General features: G+C 44.2%; 1 protein-coding gene across 6 annotated transcripts in view; it reads left to right on the top strand.

Moving 5' to 3' along the window:
• ARHGEF18 (Rho/Rac guanine nucleotide exchange factor 18) overlaps positions 1 to 27,570 on the top strand; it is a 300,861-nt gene that overhangs the window by 151,163 nt on the left and 122,128 nt on the right. For all 6 annotated transcript variants that reach the window (XM_078669619.1, XM_078669618.1, XM_078669617.1 and 3 more), the window contains 2 exons: positions 15,134 to 15,204; positions 21,089 to 21,152. In XM_078669619.1, coding sequence (XP_078525745.1) covers positions 15,134 to 15,204; positions 21,089 to 21,152 — 135 coding nt within the window. The remainder of the gene's footprint in view (positions 1 to 15,133; positions 15,205 to 21,088; positions 21,153 to 27,570) is intronic.

The raw sequence follows: 27,570 nt of genomic DNA, 5'->3' as shown, positions 1-27,570 counted from the left end.
CCGAACTGCCGAGCCATGTCTTCCCTGGACCGGAAACAAGCTTCTGAGGACCGGTTTCTGGCAATCCAGCCGTCTTCAGCCCGGCTTGCTTGAATCCAGTGGCAAAGTGAGCAAGGGACTCACGTCTGAGCATACCCTGCCACACTTATGGCGGCCAAAAGCGGTACAAAGGGGGTGGTGATGGACGGAGCATCTGAATCAATCAAACACTCACACCCAGTCAAAAGATCTGGGTTTAATCCATCACCGTTCTTTAGCCCACTCTGCCACCCCAGTTCAGACATGACTATATGCAAATCAGTCTGACCCTGTGCCTCATGGGAACAGTCCAGCCCGAACTGCCAAGCCATGTCTTCCCTGGACCGGAAACAAGCTTCAGAGGACCGGTTTCTGGCATTCCAGCCGTCTTCAGCCCGGCTTGCTTGAATCCAGTGGCAAAGTGAGCAAGGGACTCACGTCTGAGCATACCCTGCCACACTTATGGCGGCCAAAAGCGGTACAAAGGGGGTGGTGATGGACGGAGCATCTGAATCAATCAACATGCTTGTTTCCGGTCCAGGGAAGACATGGCTTGGCAGTTCGGGCTGGACTGTTCCCATGAGGCACAGGGTCAGACTGATTTGCATATGGCCATGTCTGAACTGGGGTGGCTGAGTGAACTAAAGAATGGTGATGGATTAAACCCAGATCAGTTGACTGGGGGTGAGTGTTTGATTTGTTCAAACGCTCCGTCCATCATCCCCTTTTGTATCGCCTTCTCAGATGAGCATGTGTTTGAGTGCCATGTTACTGATGAAGCGTAGCTCATTGGCAGACGCGTTCTTTCCTGATTCCCTGGTTGTGACGAGGAGCTAGCATCCTATGTCTGGCAGCCAGGAGTGGACCTTTATCTTCTCCTTGGGGGCGTCCATTGGAGAGCTCTGTGGCTCACTGACTTCAGCCGATCGTGGTCTCAGAATCAAGCCTGAATTTTTCCTGCTTTTAATCAGGTTTCACTTCTCCAAAAGTCCATCCCGTCCTGGACTTGAATTTGGATTTCCTTACTCAGCTGGATCCCATTATGGTGGTCTCACTTAGATATGAAAAATTTGAAAACATTGACTTTGGGTATTTTCCGGGCCAGTGAAAGCAGTCTAATACCAATTGTGGTATGCAGGAGCATGGCCCGTGAGCTAGATTGCAAAACATAAAGTGAGTCTGAAGCATACAACGAAGCGGTCAAACCCATGTATATTTACTAATGCTAGTCATTCCATTTTTTTTAATATACAGTTTCCAACATGTGGTGCCACGTTGAATAAAAAAGCACAGAAGGCACAGTCCTCATGCATTGTGGGTTATGCATTTATTTGCGGTGTATTTTTCACACCAATATTTTAAAACTTCTTTTTAAAGTAACCAGTCTTTTAACATATTTTGGACTTTAGTTGCTCTACCTGTTTCTAATAATCTGTTTCATTTAGTGTAAATAAAAGTAAATTCTCTTTGTAGTAATATAATTATGTAATATTTATTATACAAAATGTAATGTTTGTGTGTGTGTGTATACATATATGTGTATATATATATATATATATATTTTTTTTTCTCATTCAGAACTTATTTTTTGTCATTTATTAGGTTTCGCCTGGGGCACGGAGCTTTAGCTCCGCCCCCAGGAGAAATCTGTAGTCTTCAGTAAGGGACACTTGAATCCGCCCTCTGTTCCATTGGCTAGCTCCATAAATGGAGGCTCGCCATTGGAACAGAGATCTGTCCGTCACGGCCGGACCAGATTCGGGGGCGTTCCCGAGAATTTTTCGCTCTCCGCCTCTGCGATATCGTCATCGCGGCGGTGGGCGGAGTTTCGTTTTTTTTTTATTTGTTTGTATTCGTCATTCCATGCCGACCACGGCCGGCGGAAGAAGTCCAGGTGAGTGGTTTTTTAAATTCTTGCCTTCCCGCCCCCCCTCCCGCTGTCCGTGTGTCCGTTCCGCCCCCCTCCCCGTGTGCTCGTTCCCGCCCCCCCTCCCCTTTCACTCTCCGTTGCTTGTTTTTTTTATATTTTCCTGCTTCTGTTTTGCGCTCGGTCATGCTGGGTGCGGCGGTCGAGCAGCGCATGCCTGGTTTGAGGCGAGGACGGACGTCTATTTACTAGAAAGAGGAGAAAGCCACACCAAGACCTGTTAAAGGAAATTTTGTTGCGTCGCTACTAAACCGAACGTAGCGTGGGCGACACAGTAATTATTTTGCAAATATGTACGTATTTTGTTTTAATGTATACACTAGTGAACCGATTTCGATTTTTCTGGTGGAGTATTTCAAATGCCTTCCATCGAAAATAATTCCACGCTCTGGGTATTGAAAGCAATGTTTATTTCAACAGGCACGTCTGCTAGTCTCACAGTGTCTCTGTAATTGGGAAAGAGATAGTCAAGGTAAATGCGTTACCACGGTACCGACGCTTCTTTAATCTACCCAGAAATATGGCTTGGAGATTGTATGCGATTGTTTAAAAGAGAAAACTACCTTAGAAAACCCAAAACAATGTTTACGACGGAGAATGAATTTAGTGCACAACAACCTGCCTAGAACATCTGTTTAAATCCACACGTTGTTTAGTCCCGCCCGTTGTGCTGTACTCCTGTAGAGGGGGAAAACTGCTGTGTCACGAAGCAACAGCGCCGTGTGTGATTTTTTTTAAACAGCAGATTTACGTTTTCCATATCTATGCGTGAGTAGATTAGCCAAAGAGCCTAAAAAGGACGAAGGTCGTGAAGTACACTGCCTCGTGTGAAGGGGACAACCGAGGAGTTTGACTGCTGCGCACCAGTGTTGTGAGAGATAAGCACCCCTGAGTGGTCCTTATGCTCTTCTACAGAAGGGCACAAGGGAGCTCTGAGCATCAGTTCTTGGGCCGTTCTACAGCGTGCACATAGCATGGGATCTGTGAGAGTGGATCCTAGGGTTGTTAAGGAGTGGGCCTTTGAGCTCTCTGAGTGGTTCTTAAGATCTTTATGAGTGGGGGCTTTAGGAGCTCAAATATGTGGTCCCTGGTTCTCCAAGAGAGGTTTACTTGGGATCTTATAAAAAGGGCCGCTACCCACGGGTCATCTGACTCTCTAAGGTGCATGAGCCGCACGCTGGTCCCTGCAGCCAGCTCTCTCTCTCTCCTGCCCCCTCATTGCACCATGCACCCCCTCCCTGACTCTCTGTGCTCTTTACCTCTGATGAAAGTCGGGTCACCTCCCCCCCCCCCCCCCCCCCCCCAGACCCCTCTAGTGATCTCCCGCCCCCTATCGGTGCTCTCGTTCCTGCCGCTGCCCCTCTTGTGCTCACATTAATCCTCTGTTCTAAGGGCAACATTTTGGGGTGGGCGGTCTGTAATCACTCTTCCCCCCCCCCCCCCCCCTTCCCCACATACACACACCTTCCTTCCAGTGCACCCACACCTGCAGCCATAACCCCTTCCTCCGGCCTCCTCTGCAGCTTTGCCTGGTGCAGGAGACCGGATTCCCACGTGTGCTCTTCGTGTGTCCTCTCATTTCACCCAGCCTCTCCCCCCCCCCCCCCTCCTTTCGCTAGTGCATTTCGGCACATGTTTTAGTCACATTCGACGGGATCTAGCTGTGTGCCTTCAGGGCGCTGTACCTACAGGTCCCTGGTGAGAAGCTCCGCACGAGGCCATGAATCAAAGGGGCATGGAGAGTGGAGACAGTTGAAAGAAGAGGGAAGGGAGGCTGAAAGGGTAAAGTTTTCCGATAGCTAGTGGTGTAAGTCAGGCTTTATGTAGCAAATCTGTTCATAATCACACCAAGAAAAGCATGTTTTAGGGCAGTTAGTGTCACACTCCAGCCCCTTTAAAAAATGTATTTTCCTGCCGAACACAAACTCGAAAGTGAAATAGGGCATAGTGGCAAAACATGATTTACACAGGATCACACAATTTGATCAGTTTATTAGGCTAGGAATGAATTCCATGTCTTCTACTTTGAAACTTTGCGACTAAATGCACCCGTTGCAAATGCACAGAACCACAGCTACAAATTCGGAACCAGCACCTTTAACCATTTCCCGTCTATAGCATTTACATGCTCCAAAACGAACTGTAATTCTACAATGCCTGAGTATAATTCCCCCCACGATGATTATTTGTTTACAAGTGTTTTTCCTAAAGTCCTCTTTGCTCTGAAGCATGTGAGCACTATAGAAATGAAAAACACGTGTGATCAATGGGTCATTGATGACATCCCTAAGGCATTCAATTCACATGAGAAATAGGTGTTGGAGATTCATTCTGTATTTAATTTGTTTCCATACATTTCATTCATTAGTTTTTCAAACGTGATATTCCTTTCATATCAACATATTTAATCTCTGAGAAATATTCCAAGTTCAAAAATGCATTCCAAGTTCAAAAATGCAAATTATCGGACCCTGCAGCTCCAATGCATTTCGGGCCACCGCCCTTCATCGGGGAGCATCTAAAAACGAAGACAATAACGTTTGTAACATCCATCCACAAAAACTAGTGAAATAAATGAGAATTCCTTAATCCCTAGGAAACACCCGTGTGTGTGTAAGAGCATCGACTACTCTAATGTGGATGATCCATGACAAGCGTGAACTACAGTGCGATCTCTCTAGGTGTTTCATTAAATATTGTCGTGCACGCTAAGAATTTAAGTTCACAGGTCCGTTTGGGGCCACCATTCTGAATTACTTGTAAGTGTTACTAAAGTTCACAGCGCGCCTAGGGCGATGCTTAGCATTCAGCTTTACTTACATTTCTCTGTGATTCGTGAGATTCCGTGGCCGTGAGCCGGCCGGGTTTAACCGGAAGGGTGTCCTCGGCATTCAAAACAGAAGCCGGGAAAAAGGCTTAGTCATGTGATGAAAAATGGAAAGCTAAAAAACGGACTACGGTGTGTGATGGTGATAAAGCTGAAAAACAGACTAGTGCTGAGTGCTATTTCCGTATCTAATGAGATGCTGTCCAAACCATATGTAGATATATAAATACGTGAAAAATTAAATATTAATGAAACTGACAAATGTACAAATAACATTATTTAAATCACGTGCGTGATTAACATGCAGGTTACAGATCAGAACAATCCAGCACATTAGGTGCTGTTGCATGAATGTTTATAAGTAACAAGAAAATTCCACTCGTTCATTTAAGCCGAATGGCTTGGTCGAATTAAGTTTATAAATCCAATGATTTTCACGTTGTAACAGCATCCTATTGTTGTCTCTACCTTCTGCTTTTTGAATGATTTCCAATGCCATGAATTTTAGTTGGGATATATTGTGGTTCATTTCCAAAAAATGTGATGCCACTGAAGATTTTAAATTCTTTGTTCGAATGCTGGACTTATGTTCGTTTAAGCGGATCTTTAACTTGCGTTCTGTCTTGCCTACGTAGACCTTTCCACACGGGCATTTCAGGAGGTAAATTAGATTGTTGGAATCGCATGTGGCTGTAACTTTAAGGTTGATCTTAAACCCTTTCATTGGATGTGTCATAGTGTTTCCTACTATGACATTGTGACAGTTATTGCAGTTGTTGCATGGTCTAGTTCCTTTTGCATGGAAGTGTTGTTCCATCGGTTGTTTTAGAATTTCACCTAAGTTCTTACTCCTAGTGTAGGCAAATATTGGTTTCGCTTTAAACAGGTCTTTGAAGTCTGTCTCTAACTCTAGCATTGGCCAGTGTTTGAGTATGATCTTCTTATAAGTTACACTGACATTAGAGTACTTTGATACTATGACCATCCGGTCACTTTCCTTTTTCTTTTTAGATTGTTGTAACAAGGTACATCGTTCCAGTTTATCCACCTCATCTTTGGCTTGTATCAGTACTTCCTCTGGATATTTTCTCTCTTTGAAACAATTGATCATTTAGTTCATTCTTATTTCAGTCTGAATGGGATCTGAACTAATTCGTTTGACTCTTATCAGCTGGGATTTAGGTAGATGTGTTTTCAATGAGTTCTGATGAAAACTACTATAATGTAACATATTGTTACGGTCTGTGAGTTTGCGAAAGATATCCGTTATGATTTGGTTGTTTTGGAGAGTGACTTGAACGTCCATAAAGGTGATAGTTTTAGGGTCGATTGTCCATGTGAACTGGATACGAGGATTGGCTGAGTTCAACATCTTTAAGGCTTGTTCCAAATTTTCTCGTGTATCTTTCCAGAGTATGAATAGGTCATCTATAAACCTTACATACATTTTGAGATGATTATTCCACTTTGTGTTGGTCCAGATATTGGTCTGTTCGAATTCTCCCATGAAAATATTAGCGTATACAGGAGCAGCGCTATTTCCCATGCTGGTGCCCACTAGCTGCAGAAACCAGTTGTCCTTATAAGCAAAATAACTGTGATACAAAGTAAACATTGTGAGCTCCATCAGAAATATTTTCATTGATTCGTCCACTTCAAGTTTCAAAATCGCCTGTTCCATAGATTCTATACCTTCTTGATATGGGATGCTGGTGTATATCGAGTTTACATCCGCGGTGCATAACCATAATTCCTCATTTGGCTCAATTTGAATGGCTTCAAGTTTATTCAAAAAGTCTGTGGTGTCACGGATGTAACTGGGTAAGGATTGCACAATGGTTTGTAGGTGGCGGTCCAAAAATTGCCCGATGGGTTGATGTATGCTGTTTTGAGTTGATACGATTGGTCGAATCGGAGGATCCGTGAGATTTTTGTGTATCTTAGGTACTGCATATATATTTGGGCTTCTGGGGTTGGGTTTCAACAGAAAGTTCTTGGTTTATAGAAATAACACGAGTAGTCTTCAATCTTTAGTGCAGTAAACAAACAGTTATTCAATGAAGGATGTGCAATGTTTAGTGCTGTACATATGATAGTTTAAGTGAAGTCATTTTTGCCGGGTGTCTCTGTCTGGTGAGTATTACCTCCTAGCTAAGACTTGTTTTTAGGTTTCGACTGCAAAAAGCTGCGCAAGCAGCTTTTGCGCAGGAGAAATCTTATGAGAACTGTAGTGTGGCTTTGGTTCGGCCCTCGTCATTGATTGGCTGGCTCCGTAAACGGAGCCTTGCCATTGGACGAGGGGCCTGTCCGTCAATGCCGGACCAGACACGGGGGCGTTCCCGAGATTCTTTTCCTTTTGCCGACGTCACGCGACGCCGGGAACGCCCCCGAGTCTGGTCCGGCATTGCCGGCACTACTGCGTCTCTTCTCCCCCGTTTCCCGCCCCGTGACTGGCCGGCCGGCCAATCCTAGCGCGGCCGGCCGGAAGTGCCCGCCCCCCGCAGCCCGGGGGAAGAAGGAAGACGGCAAGCAGTATGGCGGCGCCCGCGGGGCTCCCGTGGCCTGGAGGGAACCGCCGCCGTCGACGTTGCCGGTCTCCCATGCCGAAGAGGGAGACCGGAGAAGTGCCAGAGAGATTTTCGACGTTGCCGGTCTCCCATGCCGAAGAGGGAGACCGGAGAAGTGCCGCCGTCGCAAGGTGCAGGTGAGTCGATTGGTTTTTTTGTATTTTTTTTTCCCCTCCTCTCTTCCCCTGCCTTCCTGCCCCAACCTCTCTCCCCCTGTCTCCTACCTTCACTCGTCATGTCCTCCCCGCCTTCCTCGTCTCCGGCCGGGCTCCCGGCTGCTGCTCTGGAGGCCTGAGAGGTGGAGCCCTGTCCGGGGAGTTCCCTGCACCGGCATGTACGTGCAGACACGAGCCGGGCCTCGGGGGTCTGCTGGTGTGCAGAGTGCAGAGTGGAGCTTCAGAGTGAATTGGGAATGTTCACTGCGGGACAACTTAAACCCACAATGTATCAGCCAGGCGCAGGCCAACTGAGTAAAATATGCATATGGAACTGTAATAAGGCTGGCCTGCAAAATATTAGGAAGCCAATGGCCACGCATGGCTCCCCCTCGGCTAATTTGCGGGGAACAGATTGTAATAGCTGAGGCTTTCCGCTGATTATCTTATCCAGGATCAATATTGCTAAAATCCAACCAGAAGCTAAACAAAGTCAGTTTCCCTTCATTGCACTGGGCCTTCTTCTGAGTAACAGATGGCTGGATGGGAATGGCTGCCTCGCAAGCGCTGTCCGTACTTGGTTAGTTAACTAGTTGGTGTTTGTGAACTATACAGATGGAGGGAAATTAATGTTAGAATTGCAATTTAGTAGCGGACACGAGCAGCATTTTCTCAGTGTCTGTCACGGTACATTCTTGGATTGGATGTGGGACCAGTGAATACAGCGCTGCAGTGTTTCGACACAGCCGTAACCAATGTTGCGGCAAATGGAGGTGAATTGAGGTTCTCGCCTTCTCTTCTTTTGGCGGGTGTGGGTGTGCACTGAAAGTGACCAGCGTTGATATACCCTTTCACTTGTGTTTAACAGAGGGCTTTGGTGAATTTCAGTATCTGTGGATGTGAGCACCGGCTGTGTTGCTGGGTTTCTCTGTTCCTGGGTGATTTATGACCGAGGTGCACATTTCGGGGCTGTAAAATATGCACACAGGACGCTAATTGCCGCAATCGCTCTTAAAGTGTTGTTAGTGGGGTTTACAGTGAGTGCTCCCTGCTATTCTTTGGTTCGGCCCTCGTCATTGATTGGCTGGCTCCGTAAACGGAGCCTTGCCATTGGACGAGGGGCCTGTCCGTCAATGCCGGACCAGACACGGGGGCGTTCCCGAGATTCTTTTCCTTTTGCCGACGTCACGCGACGCCGGGAACGCCCCCGAGTCTGGTCCGGCATTGCCGGCACTACTGCGTCTCTTCTCCCCCGTTTCCCGCCCCGTGACTGGCCGGCCGGCCAATCCTAGCGCGGCCGGCCGGAAGTGCCCGCCCCCCGCAGCCCGGGGGAAGAAGGAAGACGGCAAGCAGTATGGCGGCGCCCGCGGGGCTCCCGTGGCCTGGAGGGAACCGCCGCCGTCGACGTTGCCGGTCTCCCATGCCGAAGAGGGAGACCGGAGAAGTGCCAGAGAGATTTTCGACGTTGCCGGTCTCCCATGCCGAAGAGGGAGACCGGAGAAGTGCCGCCGTCGCAAGGTGCAGGTGAGTCGATTGGTTTTTTTGTATTTTTTTTTCCCCTCCTCTCTTCCCCTGCCTTCCTGCCCCAACCTCTCTCCCCCTGTCTCCTACCTTCACTCGTCATGTCCTCCCCGCCTTCCTCGTCTCCGGCCGGGCTCCCGGCTGCTGCTCTGGAGGCCTGAGAGGTGGAGCCCTGTCCGGGGAGTTCCCTGCACCGGCATGTACGTGCAGACACGAGCCGGGCCTCGGGGGTCTGCTGGTGTGCAGAGTGCAGAGTGGAGCTTCAGAGTGAATTGGGAATGTTCACTGCGGGACAACTTAAACCCACAATGTATCAGCCAGGCGCAGGCCAACTGAGTAAAATATGCATATGGAACTGTAATAAGGCTGGCCTGCAAAATATTAGGAAGCCAATGGCCACGCATGGCTCCCCCTCGGCTAATTTGCGGGGAACAGATTGTAATAGCTGAGGCTTTCCGCTGATTATCTTATCCAGGATCAATATTGCTAAAATCCAACCAGAAGCTAAACAAAGTCAGTTTCCCTTCATTGCACTGGGCCTTCTTCTGAGTAACAGATGGCTGGATGGGAATGGCTGCCTCGCAAGCGCTGTCCGTACTTGGTTAGTTAACTAGTTGGTGTTTGTGAACTATACAGATGGAGGGAAATTAATGTTAGAATTGCAATTTAGTAGCGGACACGAGCAGCATTTTCTCAGTGTCTGTCACGGTACATTCTTGGATTGGATGTGGGACCAGTGAATACAGCGCTGCAGTGTTTCGACACAGCCGTAACCAATGTTGCGGCAAATGGAGGTGAATTGAGGTTCTCGCCTTCTCTTCTTTTGGCGGGTGTGGGTGTGCACTGAAAGTGACCAGCGTTGATATACCCTTTCACTTGTGTTTAACAGAGGGCTTTGGTGAATTTCAGTATCTGTGGATGTGAGCACCGGCTGTGTTGCTGGGTTTCTCTGTTCCTGGGTGATTTATGACCGAGGTGCACATTTCGGGGCTGTAAAATATGCACACAGGACGCTAATTGCCGCAATCGCTCTTAAAGTGTTGTTAGTGGGGTTTACAGTGAGTGCTCCCTGCTATTTTAAGGCATTATGCGATCCCGCTTGCGGGGGTAACCAGAGCTCGCCCCGGATACTAGGCATTCAGTTCTCGGTGGTGGAAGTTTGGGTCGGCCAGGCAGCTGTGGAAAAGGTTGAAATGTTTTTAAGGCTGATGTAAGACACTGCACCCTGTGGCTGGGTCCCGTGACGACAGGATGTTCGTCCGGGCCCTGTTGGGGGGGATGGGTGTGTGTATATCTCCGAGCCTCGTGGCCACGGTTTGTGCCCTGACCCGTGGGGAGCAAGCTGTTTAGTGGGCAGTATGAAAGAATTTAGTGGGCAGGCGAATGGTAATATGAGTGTGGGTCCACTTGTGCAGGGGCAAGGCATTCGTGCTTGGGACCTGAACGTGCTGGTTATCTTTGTGACCGGCTCTTGAAAAGCAGTGTGTGAATGGGGGGTGTGGACGCAATACCATGGTGCCTGGTTCCGTACACATAGAACCAGGCTGGCCCTTCGAGGCCCTAATGTACATGTGCCCTAGCCGACCATGGGGTGTATCACTGACATGAGGTAGCATGCGTGGGCCTGTGAGAGCGTGGTGCTTATGTGAGCGTAGGTTTATTTGTGCCTGGACCGTGCCTCAAATGCATGCGCTATTGGTATTGTAAATGACAATGCCATTTATTTATCTGTTTTCAAAACCAACACATAAATAAAAATGTTGTCATTTACAATGCCAATAGCTCCAACTTTTGCAAAGGCGAAACCGTTGCATTGTAAATGCTTGTTTGTATCTATCTCTAGCCAGTTTTCATCGTAGTGCAAAATGCTAACTATAATAGTTGCAATACAAATCGCATTTGCGAGAGATTAAGCTATTGCAATTGTAAATGACAATGCCATTTATTTATCTGTTTTCAAAACCAACACATAAATAAAAAGTTTGTCATTCACAATGCCAATAGCTCAAACTTTTCAAAAGGCGAAACCGTTGCATTGTAAATGCTTGTTGAAATAGCGATGGCCATGTTTGAAATAATACTGCAGATTTTTCTTATTTAACCTACTAGTAGTAAATGCAGTGTTATGTGTTATTTATTAGTTGCTGTTGCATGTCAGTAATTTTGTGTAGGTTTTAGTATGGACACTGGTGCTGATGAGGGGTGATGATCTTGCCCAGTTCACATTCTCTGATGGGATAGTCTGCCTGAGCCTCTGATGGATCTTTGAGGCTTCTCCTCGTGTCAGTTGTTCTGGAGCAGGTCTTGTTTTCACATTGCTAGCTGGATCCCTCCCTTCCATCAAGTTGATTTCCCCATTTCCTTGCAGATGGATACACATCAGCTATGCGTGTGCGTCTGTCTTCTCTTACGTCATTGGCCCGTTCTCCGCTGCCTTTGTGTGCTTTGCTGCTGATGCGAGGCTGGCAGGGATTTGCATATTTTTCAAGTTTGACTGAAGTCAGTGCTCAGAAGATGTGGTGCAGAAGTAATGATCTTATTATGTTTGTGTTTTCAGTAGTTCTCGTTTGTTGGGGTCCGTATTTTCATTGCTGGCTTTGAGAGGAGGATTGGCCCGACGGAGGCTGGATCTTGCCTCGGATTATTAAACAACCTTGATTTCAGTGTCGCTGCATCAAGCCTTTCCATTATTCATGATTTACTATTCTAGGCTAGATCTACAACCAACCTACATTCACAAGGTTTTTTTCCATATATACCAACCCGTGACACTCTATGATCTTCTCTAAGATGACTTCTTGTATCATAAAGTTACTCCAAGCCGGGGAAGCATGGAAATCATCCGAGGACTTGCTGTGTTGATCTGAAGACCACTCTGAGTGTTGTAGAGCTCACGAGAAGAGAGTGCACGTGAAACTTGTATACCTGTGGACTATAGTCAGAGTAAAAAGTTTCTGCAAGCTTAATCTAACTGTGCATGTTTTTAAATCTCATATGAAGTGTTAACTGAACACTCTAAACAAGGAAATTCATTTAAACCGTGGATACTGTTCATCATTCTGTTGCTGTGAAAATCGCTATTTCCAGAGCGAAATTGCTAATGTATCCCTCTAACGCGGACTCACTCGTGTGGAGCAAGGGATAGGCATAAGGCTGTGTTAATGTTTAGGTCCACCCTCTCTGTGTGTAACGTAAGCCGTTAATATAGGCGTGGTGTGGAATATTTTGGCCTGTGTATGTTTTTATTGAAACAGCTGCTGATTAGTGTCAATGTAGCTTTAGTGAACCATTTTTGAGTCTCTTGAAGGTGGTGAGAGTGGAGGACAGAAACCCTAGTTTGTGCTTAAATGTGAGGAATGTTACTGCTCTCAGTAGGCTGTCCCTTTGTCCCATTTTTATGATGTCAGAGAGAAGGGGAGCTTTTCAGTGGATGTAAAAGTAGTCCGGCAGAAGTGAAAGTCCCTGTGTAGATTAAAAATGTATGTTCTGAATATTTGCGTAGCGCATTGTTGAAATTCATATGGCCTCGTAGCACTCTAGACTGTCTACGAGTGCCTTTCAGCACGGTTCTGGGTTTTCTCTTTGGGTTACATTTGTTAGCTACTGGTCGTCCAGTATAACAATATATTTAGTGGAGAGAGAGTTTGTTTTGATAGAGAAAAACAGCTGAATGGAATTACTCTAAACATGGTATTTAAGTAGACCCAGTGAAGACCTTTTGCTTAGATACGTGTAAATAGTTTCAGTAGTTTTTGGGAAATTACAGTTTAAAAAGTGTTCGGATCAAGGCACTAATAAGTTACATTTTTTAGATAAATGCACGGCTATCTTTGGATTCTCTGCAGAATTCAGCCTGTATTCTCTAAATCGTAAAAAAAAATGTAAAGGCACACCAATGTACTGGGGAGCATTTTCTCCTGTCATCTATTGTAGATTAGCAAATCCGGCTACAGATTCATAAATCCACCACATTCTGGCTGGCTGGCCATCAGAGAAAAGTTTCTGTGGCTCCCCAATTACAGAACACGGTCCACGAAAAAGTAAAAGGGGCATAAAGGGGCAAGGTGACCCACATTGGGCCCATGTGGGGACCACCTAAGCTTAACTGTAGAATTAAAATGAATATAAAAAAAAATATCTTTAGCACTGGATTTTCGAATCCTGCGGTAGATTTAAGAATCATGTGCTTGATTTGCACATCCTACACCCTTTCATGAATTTGGCCCAAGATTCAACCTCTGATGCTCAAGGCCTTCGGCTGTGTTTGGCATATTTTGGGCGGCAGATTGGTCACGGGTTCTGGTCATTAGTCATGCAGTGCAACCCCCTCCTGCTGTGCATGACTGAAGGCAGTGAGTGTGCAGTGGTGATTTGCCAGCACCAGTGGGTTAGGTACAGGGCCTGGAAGTAAGCCAGCTCTGCATTGAACCCCTGCTACACACAGGAATTGGCCTCATGCAGCAAGATTGGCGTAGACCATGGGCCTTTATCCCCTAAACGGCAGTGTCATGGATTATGTCATCAGTGATGTCCGAATTGTCATTGAGATGTCACCAGTGATATTAGCGAGGTATTTTCACGTCATGAGTGATGTCATAGCTGAAGTCCTAGGCAGTGAGCCATGGAGGCATGATTGATGGTTAGTTTACTTAGCCATAACAAATAGCTGGCGAATATCAGTGGTTTGGTTTTGTAAACACATTTGTACTTTAACTGGGATTTTTTTATGTGCATTTCAAAGTTTAAAATAAATAAATAAGTTACGGTCTTATAACCAAAGCCAACCATAACTTCACCCTAACGAAGTTAATACATTTGAGCCAGAACAATAACTCGGGTTTTAACTGTTTTTTGTTTTTTAAAGAGATTAGGAATGGGGATTACCTGTGTTGGACTCCCACCGACCCTTACTCTCCATCCGAGTCTTCTATTCTTCGTGATTATGTCTGAGTTTGTACCGGAGTGAGGGGTGCTTTGTTGGACAACTAATGGCTGGCAGGACTATGTTAAATCCTGGCTTTGTGTTATGCATGCAATCTCTTACTCTGCCAGTGGAATGTTGTTCTGTTTTCTCATTGGTTTGCGGTGTTTCTGATTTACTCTTTGTCTTTCTTCTATCTTTTCGTGCTCTTTTCTTTATTTGTTTTATATGGAAGAAAAGTGGATATGTTATATCCTGGCTTTGTGTAATGCATGCAATGTCTTGCTCTGCCAGTGGAATGTTCATCCTGTGATGTGTTACAGAATGTTGGTAGCCAGAGATGTCAGTTGAGAAGGACTGAGCACCATCCTTGCTGCTCCTGGTGGGGTCTATGATTGATCTTGTACTGGTCTTGTATTGGATTGAACTGGATGACTAGTAACTTACTACTAATAATCATCTACAGATCCTCTACACATCCGGACTAAGTCACTACAGACTATTCCTTAATTCAGAGACAATTTCCACTATATACAAAGTGTGTATCTGATTGAATGCAAGTGATTGTTTTCTTGGACAAGCACTAATCTTTTGTCCTCAGATATCTCATTTTCATTTGTGTAAGGGTGCGTGGGGTGTGTGTGTGTATACCTGGACTTGCGCTGGACACCCTCCGCCTCACTGTGACATTGCTTTTGTTTCAGCTCTCTTTCAAATCCGTAGTTATGAACTTCAGCGCTTTCATCCAATTACACTATGTAAAAAAAAATATATATATATACCAAGTGTGATTGACAGTGGGTTTACACAAATATATACAGAAGTTTGTTTGCCAAAAATTTCTTATTGGGACTAAAATGGGAAAGGATTCACTTTTTCATCCCTCCCCATAACTTTTGTTCCCTCTGGATCAAAAGCAATAAGCACATACATTTTTTTCTTCTCCAAAATCGATAACTTCACAATGGTGACAGCCACTGTGTAATATTTATGATTTATATATTGTAGCTATAAATGTGTGTGTGTAAAGTTGTGACGTATAGGTCCTTCTGATGTAGTGTACGTGATGTAATAATCCTGATGAACTCACCTGTGATGTCATGACCTCCTACCGTTGAGTGGTTCTTGCATAACACAATTTTAGGAATGCAAAAGTATACAGAGTGTAAACTTATGTACTCTTTGTCCCCCTTGTAGATTGTGCAGTAAACGTCCACAAGAACTGTAAGACCCTACTGGCCGAGTGCAGTGGCAGCACTAAACCCAAGGTAGGTTGTATTTTCTTCTAAGCTCTGGATACTTTTTTTGAATTGTTAAGAATTACACTTGCTAGCAGAGGTGTGCGTGAAGTGGCAAGTAGGTCTGGGCAAAATTATTAGATTTCTGGCCCATAATTATTTGCTCGGGTTCCTGGAAATTTCTGTGTAGCCATTGGATTTTCATTGGTTCAGAAGTGGTCCTCTGTAGCACCACAGTTCTCTTAAGCCCCTTTGCAGTTTCAACCTTTTTATGGTTGATGAATGTCCTGTGAGGGAGAGCATACCCGTGCAGGGCAGTGCAAGCTTATCCTTTTAACACTGCCCTGCTGGGGGAGTTAGGCTGGCCATGGCAGGGCAGGCTGCCCCATCTGAGCAGTTTAGGTTTTGGTTCCCTAAGTTTTGAAGTCCATGCTTCCATTATTTGTGCAGTGCTGCCTCTGTATGCATCCTATTGAGACCCAGTCCACTTAATAGATCTACTGCAAACTGACTGTGGCCGCCGTTATGACGGCCTGTACTCTGTGTACAGTACATAAAGTACGTTTAGGTATAGTAAACATACTATGCTTCCCCCCTCCTGCAAGTAGCAGGCAGAAAAGTCATTTGATGCCAGGCACAGTTGTTTGGAGGCTTCCTAAGTCCTCCCTCACTAATCTTCAGTTCGTATAGCATCCGCGTATTCAATGACAAAACAGTATTGATACCTCTCCTGGCCCATCCCGCATCCATTTCAGGGTTTCCTTTCTGGGACTATTAAGGGCCTTCAGATAATTGTGCAGCGCCCATCTATTGAGCTTGTTCCTTTTCAAGGAATTCAGTTTTTATTGGTGAAGCACCTGAAAACCTGAAAAAAGCTTTGTCTTTGGGTCCTTTGTGTTTGGTTGCAGTTTAGGAGTTTTTTTGTTTTACCAAAGAGGTTTGCAGTTGAGGTGTTTTTGCAAGAATGCTGACGTACATGGATATTATTGTAACTTCTGTACAGTTCCCACCATCCATGAAAACCAGCGTTGTTAGGAGTGACATATGAGGGCTTGCACCACATACGTGTAGGCCTGTTTCATTAATATGTTTTTAAAAACAATACTTGAAAGCATAGATTTGTTGCACTCTAATGAAAGCCTTGAGTTTGATCATAATATATCGATCTTGTATGGATACTCTGCAAGTGAAGGAGCTCTCTGTGTTGATAATACTTCCTTGTGAGATGAGAATTAATGTGCGACTATGAAAGGTGTTAATACACAAACTGGAGATAGACTACTTTTCAATTCCCCATTCTCTTGCTTGATTCAGAGCCGTGGCAAGTTGAAACTGTTGAGGCGCATTTCTCATTTGCTTTTACTGACAGTGACTTGTGATTCTCCTCTGACTGTCAAATGTTATTGTTTTTTTAGTCCAAAGGTGTGAACTCTCAAGTTCCCAATAACAGTTGAAACTTGGATTATCCTCTTGCTCTTAATAAGACTTTAAGATAGCAAAGCACTCCCACTCCTCGATTTGTGGCCTGCCAAGGCTTTGAATTTCAGAAGTATGTACTACCTTATTTATTTCTTTATTTATTGAATTTATAGTGGGCACTATCACCTGACAGGCATCCTGGTGCTAGTAACTCAGCATAACATACATCCTTTGGGCCAAACTGAAGCCAAACCCCTAAATCCTAGGGGTTTGGCTTTACCATGCAGAATTATTTTGCCCATCTTTCTTTTGAAAAGTCTGCCTGGTTGCCCAGGATTCCATCACATGCAGGTCATACCTGTATTGTGAAATGCCACTGGAAACATTAGCTTCTTTCCTGCCTACTGAAGTCTGTCAGTTTCTGGCTTCCTCACTTTTGACAGGTCTAGAATGATTTGTTCAGAGAAGGATTCATGTCTGCCCTTATTCTTTGTAGGTGAAAGCTTCAGTGTTGGTACTTAATGAGAAATTATGATTTAAAGCTGCCCTTATTTTATTATAGTGTTTAATACATGGCTATATCGTTATCTCACTCACTGCTTAGATCTTTTGTGATGTTTCTGCTGAATTGACTTGTTGGTCTTCATTCAGAGCTGGGGGTTTCATTTTTTTTGCCGAACTCTTCCTCTGTTGAGAGACCCTGACAAGGCCACTCGTGTTCTTAGTCTTAAATGTCTTGCCCGTCTTTCTGCTCTTGGCCATTCCGGCCTTAGTTTGATTTGATTCATCTCAGATTTGTCTCCTAAAGCATGTGATACTGGCTTAATGATGAGCTGGCATCAACAACATCAGTAACTCCTTACTTTCTTCCATGCACAGGATCCCAGTTGATTCCTTTTCATCACATCATAGGTCTTCAGTAGTCTTTCTGGACCTGCACATGGCACACCATGACTGGATGTTTTAAACAAAGTTATGTAACAAAAACTTTCACTGTATTTTTTGTAGAATGTGAGGGTCTATAAACCAACCTACCTCTGTAGACTTTCAAGGCTCAAGTGTAGCTCTTTCTGTGACTCATTTGTGTTTCAGTGGTCACTTTTTTGTTTCTTTGGAGTTGGTAGAAAGCTAGTTCAACTGGTTTTGGTAAAAGTAGGCGATGTACTATAGCAGCCTTGGTAAAATGACCAGTTGTAGACGAGTATGTCGGTTGTGCAACAAAGCATTGAGAAGCACAATTCAGTGGCACATTCTACTTATTGAGCACACTGGTTTAGCCTTCAATTATCTCCTTGTTTTATCAATGACATTGGACAGTCCAGGCTTTGTCTTACTCCTTAACTATTGTATGAAATATTGTGTAAAATCCGGCGGTGAACCTCAAGTGAGCTATTGTTTTTTATGTTAACCCATTGCTCTGTACTCTGATCGGCCACGGTTCCATACTCACTTTCCTACAGTGCAGAACAAGCCTTTCCGTGGAAATCAATCTCGTACGCACTCATAAGGCACTTGATTGGCGAGTTCAGTCTCGAGTGATAATTGATAGAAGAGCAGTATTTAGCTTTGAACGCTCCAAATGCCTAATTAAATGAAGTGTGACTTCTGTGTGAGCTTTCAAGTAGCCCTGTGCTTGAGTGATCTGCTTGAGGCTTTCTGGGAGTAGCTGTACTCAGTCCATTCTTCACTCTGAAGGGGATTGTCAGTAGTCGGCTCTTCTGAATGCCACAGCTGCTCAAGTTTCTCTTAAGGCGCTTTAGCTATGAAATATGACCTTTTTTCAACAGAGTTTGACACGTGCTGCCATGGAATTAGATATGTTCATGTGATTCTTGTAATCTGCTTGGTTTTTCACTGCTTTGTGCTGACCTTCTGTATTACCGAACGGATTGTTCTATGTGGCAATGCGTATTTTTGAATATATTCTGTATTCCTGAGCAAGTTCTGCCACGATGTGGACTAGGGCCAAAAGCATAACTACAGTCTCCTTCCAGTTTGATTTCTGCAGGGCGTGTGTTTCTTCATTACGTGACGATAATGGTGTCTAGTTTGGGAGCTTAACCAGTAGAAATGCAATCTTTTGTCAAATATCCTGATTAAGCCTGGGTTCTAAATGCGTTTCTCCTTACAAACAAAGGGGCAAGATTGTGAAATTGTGTAGCAAGAGCCATCTGGGAGAAAGAGTGACTAATTGGAGACTAACCGCATAGGGTGGGTGCCCCGGACGAGCATTCCCATAAATGCCATGGTCGGAGATTACATTACATTAAATGTATGGGAAGTAATAAACAACTTGAGGGACAATCTCCCCTTTACTATTTCATGCATTAGAAGCCAGACATCGGTAAGCCATTGCGTTAGTTGAGAATTACTGCAAGGGGTTGGGATTGCTCTGTGTATCTGTGCCAAGCGCCAAGTCTGTGATAAAACTGTTTGAAAGGATTATCATGAAGGGGAGGATTCCCAAGAGAGAGAGAGAGAGAGAGAGAGAGTCCAACAACCGTATACAGTTTATTTTGGAAGCGATGGTTGAATTCTTAAGGGAATGCAATATTGAACTTCCCACAATTGTACGGTGATTGGGCGTGTGAACCGTGTGTTTGCACAGTGTACACTGGGCTAAACGAGGGAAGATGAACTCCAATAAGATGGTTGATAGCATGTAAAGCTTGTATCGCACACGTTTTGCACACGTTTGGTGTTCCTTGTAAAGTGTTGAGGTAGGCCATCTTCCTCCAGAGTATGTCCAGCGTGAATGAGGACATGGCTGCTGAGATCAGTGGACTTGTTAACAATTATAGGTGTATGTCCTATTAGGTTTTTTTAATTTATTATTTTAAAGGGGAAAGAAAGATGGTGGTTTCGGTGCGGATGTACTCAACTTTCTATTACCAAACTGAATGTTCTGATTGGGAATGTGAGCATCCGACTACTTTCTGCATTTGTGACCCTGCTGTTTACTGAAGCTGCTTAGGGGCTATAACAGAACTCAAGTCTCGTACTGGTTATATTTCTACATCGTGCGTGTTTCTTCATTGCAAGTGTGAGACGCCTTTGAGGCTTCTTCTGAGCACCTTTTGGGACTTTTCTTTTAACCTTATTTTATGGTATGTGTGCCATTTACACCTAGAATGCAGAGTACCTAAGTGTATGTACTCCCTCCAAACATGCAATGGGCAACTTATTACCATTTGCAGCACCTTTGTGTGTTCCATATCTTCCATAAGTCAGGTCGATAAAAATGTAAAAGCAATGGTGAGCAATATATGTAATGGTAGCTAGGCAAACGAGGAAGAACACAAGATCAGTAGGGGGGTGAAGGTTGTAAGATCTTAAGGTGTTGCCCTTGATGTAGTTGACAAATCTAAAAGAAATGGAAGAAAATCAACAACGTTGAGTGACAAGTGTTGAAAAAATTATTCAGAAAATGAATGTTTAATTTGAAAAAAACTTTCGATTTTGAAGGAATATAAAAGTATTAAACTTGTTTTTAATGTTGGTAGTTTTAACCCACACTGCCCCAGCCCCCAGGACTCATCCACAGACGCCCTTCTGCCCACCGTTCTGTTATAAATAAAATTCACATTTAGGAAACACTTTATCCTTCTCTCGTCCCAAAAATGGAGGATTCCTGTGGATATGCCGCATCACTCAACAGAACATTGGCTGCTTGGAGCACTGTGCCTCTCTGGCTTAGCATCAGGGCCAAGGGGTTGTCAAAGCTGCTTGATGTAGCAGTAATATTAAAACTGCGTTTTATGAAGCAGTAAATACAGCTTTTCTGCAGTTTCTAAGCACTGTAAATATCAACTTTTAATATCCCTCAATTCACTTTACTCTGCTTGCTCTCTGCTGGAGGATGGAAGCCAGAGTTTGCCTCTTTAGGATTGAAACTCACACACAAAACGCCCCATTGATCAGTAACAAATATTTAGTTATACTTATTAAAACACAATAACCAAGTGTATGCCACAAAGCTAAGCTCCACTCAGTTCAGGGGAACTATGGAAGGTGCAGGAGATGACGTTTGATGGGCAAACCTTTTGTGAATGTGACTTACTCAGTGCTTTTTAGCCATTGAATTAGTTCCTAGGCCTGTTATTCTAGGGCTGCCTATTATTATTATTATTGTACATCGGCTATTCGGAAGTATTTCAAGTACTGTGAGTAACTCTGGAAAGTACCGTTGGTGTTAGCTGATTTTCCCATGATCTAGAACATCAACATAATGTTGGACCCACCTATACTATGACTCTTGCTAAAATGTTATTGTTTTTTTGTTGCTATTTGGACATGAAGTAAAATATTGGAATCCAGATGTTTTGAATATCAATAAAAATATATTTATCAAAACCTTGTATGCAAAAATGATGGGCGGGCCAGAGGGCACGTTGAGCGCGATACATTTTTCTTGTGGAGGGGGGGATTTTAAGCGTTCTGGGATTGAATTTACCAGTTTTCACTCTAATTTGGGTCTGTTTTATTCCATCAACAGCAAAAGGATTTGCATCAACGATCTCCCGGTCCCTTCCAGGGTTCGTCACACTGTTCCTACCAGGGTAGGTATCGAAATCTGCTGCGATTGCACTGTCAAATTGAAGATTACAAATATTTAATTGTGTTAGATTGTACTGCTTGGAAATTGCAGCAAACATGTTTTAAATGAAGAAGCTCATTTGAGTGGTTTGTTTGCCTCAGTAACACAGTACAGCCCACATTTGCTCTTGCGCTGGGCTGCAACCACTTTTACTGTTGTGCTTCTTTTGCACTGGGGATTGTTTTGCTTTGGTGAGTGCTGTGCGTGGGTGATAGTTTGGCATGGGTAATTGCTTTGCGTTCGTTTTTCTGGGGACGGGAAGTCCAGAGGGAGACTATTGCCAGTGTGAGAGTTCAGTGCTTTATTTTTCCCAAATTCAAGTTTCATTCTAATGGATATTAGAGAAAACTTGGAGTACTGGTTTAAACGAAGTGGGAAAGGAGCTACTCAGAGTTTTGTTTACAACTCTTGCCGGTCTCCATGCGGCTGTGTTAGTCGATAGTAGGAAGTGGTAAAATCTTAGCGTAGTAATTGTAGTATAAATAAAACACACACACATGCCAAAGTTCGAATGCTTTGCATAGTCCCTTTCTTGGTGAATTGTGCAGCTTCATGGAACTGTGGATTAGTGCTCATGGTGACTTCCTAAAAAAAAAAAAAAAAAGTTGTAGCATTGATTGATTAACAGATTGAGGATGTATTTAATGGTTTTTATCACTATGCAGCCACAATTCAGATGAACTCTTCTCTCTGGCATTCAACATGAATAGATTATGCAGTGGTTTGGCTATCTATGATTAACATAAGAACTTTGAAATGCGCATATCATATTCATGCTTGGAGACTCCTATTGTAGACCTTGCTGGAAGATTTTTCGGTAGAGCAATGGGGCAAATCCTTATTATCTGGCGATCATGTATGTATCGAGTTAAATTGTATTGATATATACTTCTATATAATGTATAAATAACAAATATTGTATTTATTCAGGGTAATGACAAGATATGATCTGGCCACATGGTCTCGTACTCCCCATCAAGCCTCACACAATTCAAGCTTGGCAGAATAAGAACTGGAGAAACAGGAGACTCTTTTAGGCGGTGCAGTTGGCCATGTTTCATTGTCCCTTGAATAAGGCAGGTTAGAGCTTAAATGATGATGACCTTCAAAGGCGCAAGCAAGGTATTGACAAGGATTACGAGTAGATATTTCCCCACAAGTAATTTGAGGCCAGACGAAGGCTTGCCTTGCTAATCCGTAAACTGAGAAAGGAATCATGGGGATTTCCTTCCCGTACATGGGGCAGGTATTTATTTTAATTTGATCAATACTTCATTAGTTTGTGGTGTTGTGCTAGTTGACATTGTAGGCTCTTGAAGATTCACCAACCAGTAGCGAGTGGTTTGGTGATAGAATTGCAAATAAGAATTTATCACCAACGATGCGTTTGGATGTTTTCACATTTCTTGTGTTGATGGAACAAGTTGGTGCTGCTTGTGATGGTTCTATGCTGGACACGTGTGTTTCCCCATAGGCCAGTTGCCATGGAAGGTGCTCAGAGCCTGCGTGCAGTGAAGAAACAGAGGGGTTGGAATATTCCTACACATGAGCCCAGTTGCAGTGTTGTTCAGATAGAAGCTACATGTTTTAATTGTACTTTTTGGGTGTTGGCTTCTAACTTGAAGTAAATCTTTTGGGTGGTTGCAGGTAGTTTGGTACGGGGTTTGGCAATAGGTTGCAGCATACAACGGGGGCTTGTTAGTAGGCAAAAGTAGTACTGATTCTGATTTGCTGGGTGTATCTTGTTTTAATACAGATATTTTATTGTTTTTCATTTCAATTAGCTGTGGCATTTGCTTGCTGTTTTAATGATTTCTTTAATAGAGGGCTATGTCTAAGTCAGAATTTTCCTTTGCCCGAATGCAGAACTTGAGTTGTTTATCAAAGGTAACCGATTTTGAATGGGGTCTTCAGATGACTGAAGTTGAATTCCTTTGTCAATTAACTGAGTACAAATATTGCTCCTCCTCTGCTAGGGTCTTACAGTTGGTGCTGTTGTTTTGGCATCCTGTAATATGTGTTTGGCAGCTGTCTTGATGAGCCAGCTGTTTGTTGCTTATCTCAGAATATCATTCCAAATGGTCGTTGGCATGGTCCCGCATGACGTGGTCAGAGGTGGCCCCCTCTTCTTCAGGTGCATCATGGACTTGATGTTGTGCTCGGAAGGCCTGAGCTCCCAGTGCCGCGGTACTCAAGGCTGTAGGGCACTACTGCCTTAATGGGACTTCATGTTTTAGGGGGACATCATTTTCTATATTCATCAGCATTTGCAAGGTACCCAAGACAGTGTTTTAACTGGTTGGTGGTCCGAGTAAAACAGACTCCCCAGTATCTTGGCTTATGTCCTAGAATTTCATTTTTATTTATTTTTTGCTTTTAGAGAAATGTGTGTCATGAGTGACAACAGGCTAATCTAAATGATAATGGTGCCCAGTCTCTTATACTGTAGTGTAGTTCCTATATTCCCAATAGGCTCTGCGCATTGGAATAATATATCTTATAGAATTGACGTAGGACTTATGTCGACTAGGTCTCTATCAAATATATATAAACTTAATTTTGAGTGCCAGCTAGCTCAGAGGTCACTAGAAACTTTCTCGAATAAACAAGAAGGGATTAGTTTCTGACAACCGCATAAACATGACAACTTTGTTTCCCCAAGATAAAACGTATCTTCAGAGTCGTGGAAACAATAGATGGATATTTCACTCAGTCAATCGTGCATGCTTCGTTTCTACAGAGCTGTAGAGAAATAGAGAGACGGGCGTTTTCAATAAAAGGTATTTATTGAACAGTCTTCTTTCTCATGCAGAAGAAATGAACTGCTACAATCGTGATACTTGTTGCAAAGTATAATGCGTACAGTACGAAGAGTATTATAAAATAATACTGTGAAAGCATGGTATGGTTTCTAAGCCATAAAATACATACATAAATACATAAAGACTAAAATTACTCAACTGGTGTTTCTAAAATAAGCCTACCCCAGTGTACCTAACCTAAGTCTAGTACAAGGGAAGAAGTAAGTGAGGTGTAACATAGGTTTAGTATTCTTTTGCCAAGAATCTATCCAAGATTTCTCTTGGGGTCTAATCAGCTCGTACCTTGGTTTAGAATGAAGGAGGTCTGGTATCTCTCAGGACTCGATTTCCCAACACCCGTCAAGGGGAGCTTGGAAACACTGGAGCTGGATTTCTCGGCAAGAGAAAAGACAGCGTCTCTCTCAGTGCGTCTGCTGGAGGGTCGTCTTCCTTCGGCACTTGCTGTAGCGAGCTGCGTCGGGCAAATAGATAGTCGAACTGCTCCAAACCACTGTGTGTTTGCTAGGGCAAGTCTGGGCATATTTATACCTTGAAGGTGCCAAATTTGACGTAAGGTTGGACATAATAACGTCATCAAAGAGTCTCAGTTCTTTGAAAACTCCATGAGTTTTTGGACAAATCAATATTCAAGCAAGGGGAAGTCCCTGACTGCTGAAGGAGTTTTCCAAGAAATCGTTATGGATTTTCGGAACTAGTGGAAGTAGCCATGCCGTATTTGGACTGCATGAGCTATGTCTAAATATGGTTATGATTTTTATGCCTATATAAGGATATGGTGATTTATACCTATATAAGGGCATGAATCGGGAAAGTTACACTAGGGTCCTAAAATGCTATACAATACTATTTTGTAAATGTCCTGGTGATCCCCCCTGTGATCCTTCTTTCAATAGCTAACCTCTGTACTGATATCACTGATTTGGGGAAAAGGCCGCCGCAGAGTAGCTTTGGCGACACTGCAGTTGCCGTGAGACAGGGGAGGACTGGGTGCCCCCTCCTTTGAGGCCTACTTCCTCGCAGCGCAGGTGCAGTGGCTCTAGCGTTGGACATCACCTAGAGGAGACAGAAACACAGGTGGGGACTCTGTCGACCCCAGAGATCACCCGGATGCTCCTTCCAGGGACCAAACCTAATCCGGTACATCCCCTGTTGGTGAAGGTGGCCATATCCTGTATGTTAAGAATCCTCCGCCTCTCTAGGGCGACGCCAATATACTCCCTATTGTTACCTCTTGCGGGTCTCCCTAAAGGACGTGGGCATTACACAACTAGAGAATTACTTGGGTGGACAAAAAATGCACTCACCGAGGTGGAAGCCCTGTTCACTGAAAGCTAGTTGTCCTCATTCAGGGGCCTGACGGAGGAGAGCAAGTTCCCCAGCGGACAGCTCCTATTACACAGGCAACTTGTAGCGGACTGTCGGAAGACATGGGATCTAGCAGAAGGTGAACCCAAAATGCACCCTGTACAACATGCAATATTAAATGTGGGAGCAGGGAGACATCTTATCACCTGGATATATAAATCTTACATGTATGCCACTAACGCGGCTCTGACCAAAGTGGGAGGAGGAATTTGGTTGAGCGCTACATGATAACGAATGGCTAATTGCCCTGGAACACCACGAAAAAGTATCATGTAACCAGCGCTTCAAAAATATCCAATTCAACATACTACACCATGCATATCTCACACCGGAGCGGCTCAAACGTTTTTTCCCTGCAACGCAGTTCGAATGCCTGCGGTGCCACACACCTGATGCCACATTCTTCCATATGTTATGGTCTTGTCCCACACTACAATCCTTTTGGGCAGGAGTACACGCCACACTGCTGACAGTCACAGGCCTGACAGGGCATACCATATGGGAGGCTAGCGCCCTGGGGATATTTAGGCGACACAGGCAGAAAAATGTGGAAACCCATTTCGCCAAACTAGCCCTACTTATAGTAAAGCGAAGCATTACACTACACTGGCGTTCATCGGACGGTCCGCCAATAGCAGCATGGAAGGGGGCGGTCAAGAAATGGGGCGCTGCTGAGGAGGATAAAATCAGACAGGAGGACGCGCGGAACGTGATGGCGCCCCATATCCATGGAGTGGTCGATGCTCCTGCATAGCTTCAAGCAGGCACTAGATACCCCCACAGAAACCCCAACTGCCACCCAAGCAGCGCTTAGCACCGTCATTTCCCGTACCACACAAGAATCTCCTGAGCGGGTCCTTCTCCCCCAGCCCCAATTGGAACGCCACACTTGTCCCGGTGACCTAATTCCTAGTCCCATTTCACCAAGTTACGTCTCCCCAGTTCGGGTATACAAATGTATTTTTTATTTCCAATGACACATACATAGGGTAAGGGTGCACCAGTCAAACCCAAGAAGTAAACAATTCTACACGAAGCCCACTTTCATTGAACAAGCACACGTACTCACATATCACACGCACTAAGACAAATAATTATTCTGCTTTGTTATGGTAATGCACGTACTGTATGTTATGTAACGATCACTGATGATGTAAGATGTATACCCTATATGAAAGATGCAAAATCCAATAAAAAGGTTTATTAAAAAAAGTGACAACAGGCTATTGGTACCTTTGCCTGTGACCCAGGCATCAGTTCGGCAGTGTTGTCGCGTGCTCACAGACGGTTAGCGTACATTCACTGCGGAAAGTGACAAATACATCTTTCCATCATCTCTTAACTCATTGTTCTAGTCTCCTGCTGTGTTGTTAAATAGATTCCTAAAAGGCTGAAACCTAATTGGCTATAAACATGTTAGTGAAGGAAGAATAATTAAGAAGATTGATTTATTGTATTGGAGTTTTAGCAGAGAATAACATGCTGCCATGGAATTGCTTGTGAGGTGTTGGCGAGGGTGGAATAAAGTGAGTTGTGTTCAGATGTAAACCAATCACAAACGAGGCAAGCTCACTGAAAAATAATTCATCCAGCTCATATACGTTTTCCATTTGAAATCCACTGCGCAATATCTCATTTCCTTTTGAGGATGGATTGCTTTTAAAATAATGTACTTGTTAATCCCTTTGATCATTCCCCTGGTTCTTGAGTGTGGGCAAATTGACAGAGAAGGAAATCATTTCCGAGGAATATTAGCTGGTGGGCTCGCTCATTGACGAGCTATTACTGACGTGAAGTGTGCGCGGGTTGTGAGAGGTCAGGTTGTTGTGTGCGCGCTCTGAGCCCAATGCCTTGCGCCTCCTCCTCTTAACAAGCTCTTTAGGGATTGATCAGCTCCTCTTCGCTCCTGCTGGTTTTGCCAATACAGCGAAGTAAGTGGCTGCGCGCACTTTCTAGAAGCATCACGGGTGTATAAAGCAATCTACCCGCACACTATTGAGGTCATTTGTCATTGGCAGCAACCTAAGGGAGCAACGTCTGATCATGGGGAATGCGTCTTCTAAAGACGACATGAAAAGCAATGTGGTTGCCAAGTCGCCTCCTAAATTATCTTTTTGTGATTCCATCTCTAGAAAATGGGACAAGAATGTTGTACTGGAAAATGAGCTTTTGACTTGTAAGATCTTTTCCCTG

The sequence above is a fragment of the Lissotriton helveticus genome, chromosome 12 (assembly GCF_964261635.1).
Source record: "Lissotriton helveticus chromosome 12, aLisHel1.1, whole genome shotgun sequence".
NCBI lineage: Eukaryota > Metazoa > Chordata > Amphibia > Caudata > Salamandridae > Lissotriton > Lissotriton helveticus.
Note: the sequence above shows the minus strand (reverse complement) of the source record. Positions and strands in the feature narration are given on the sequence as shown.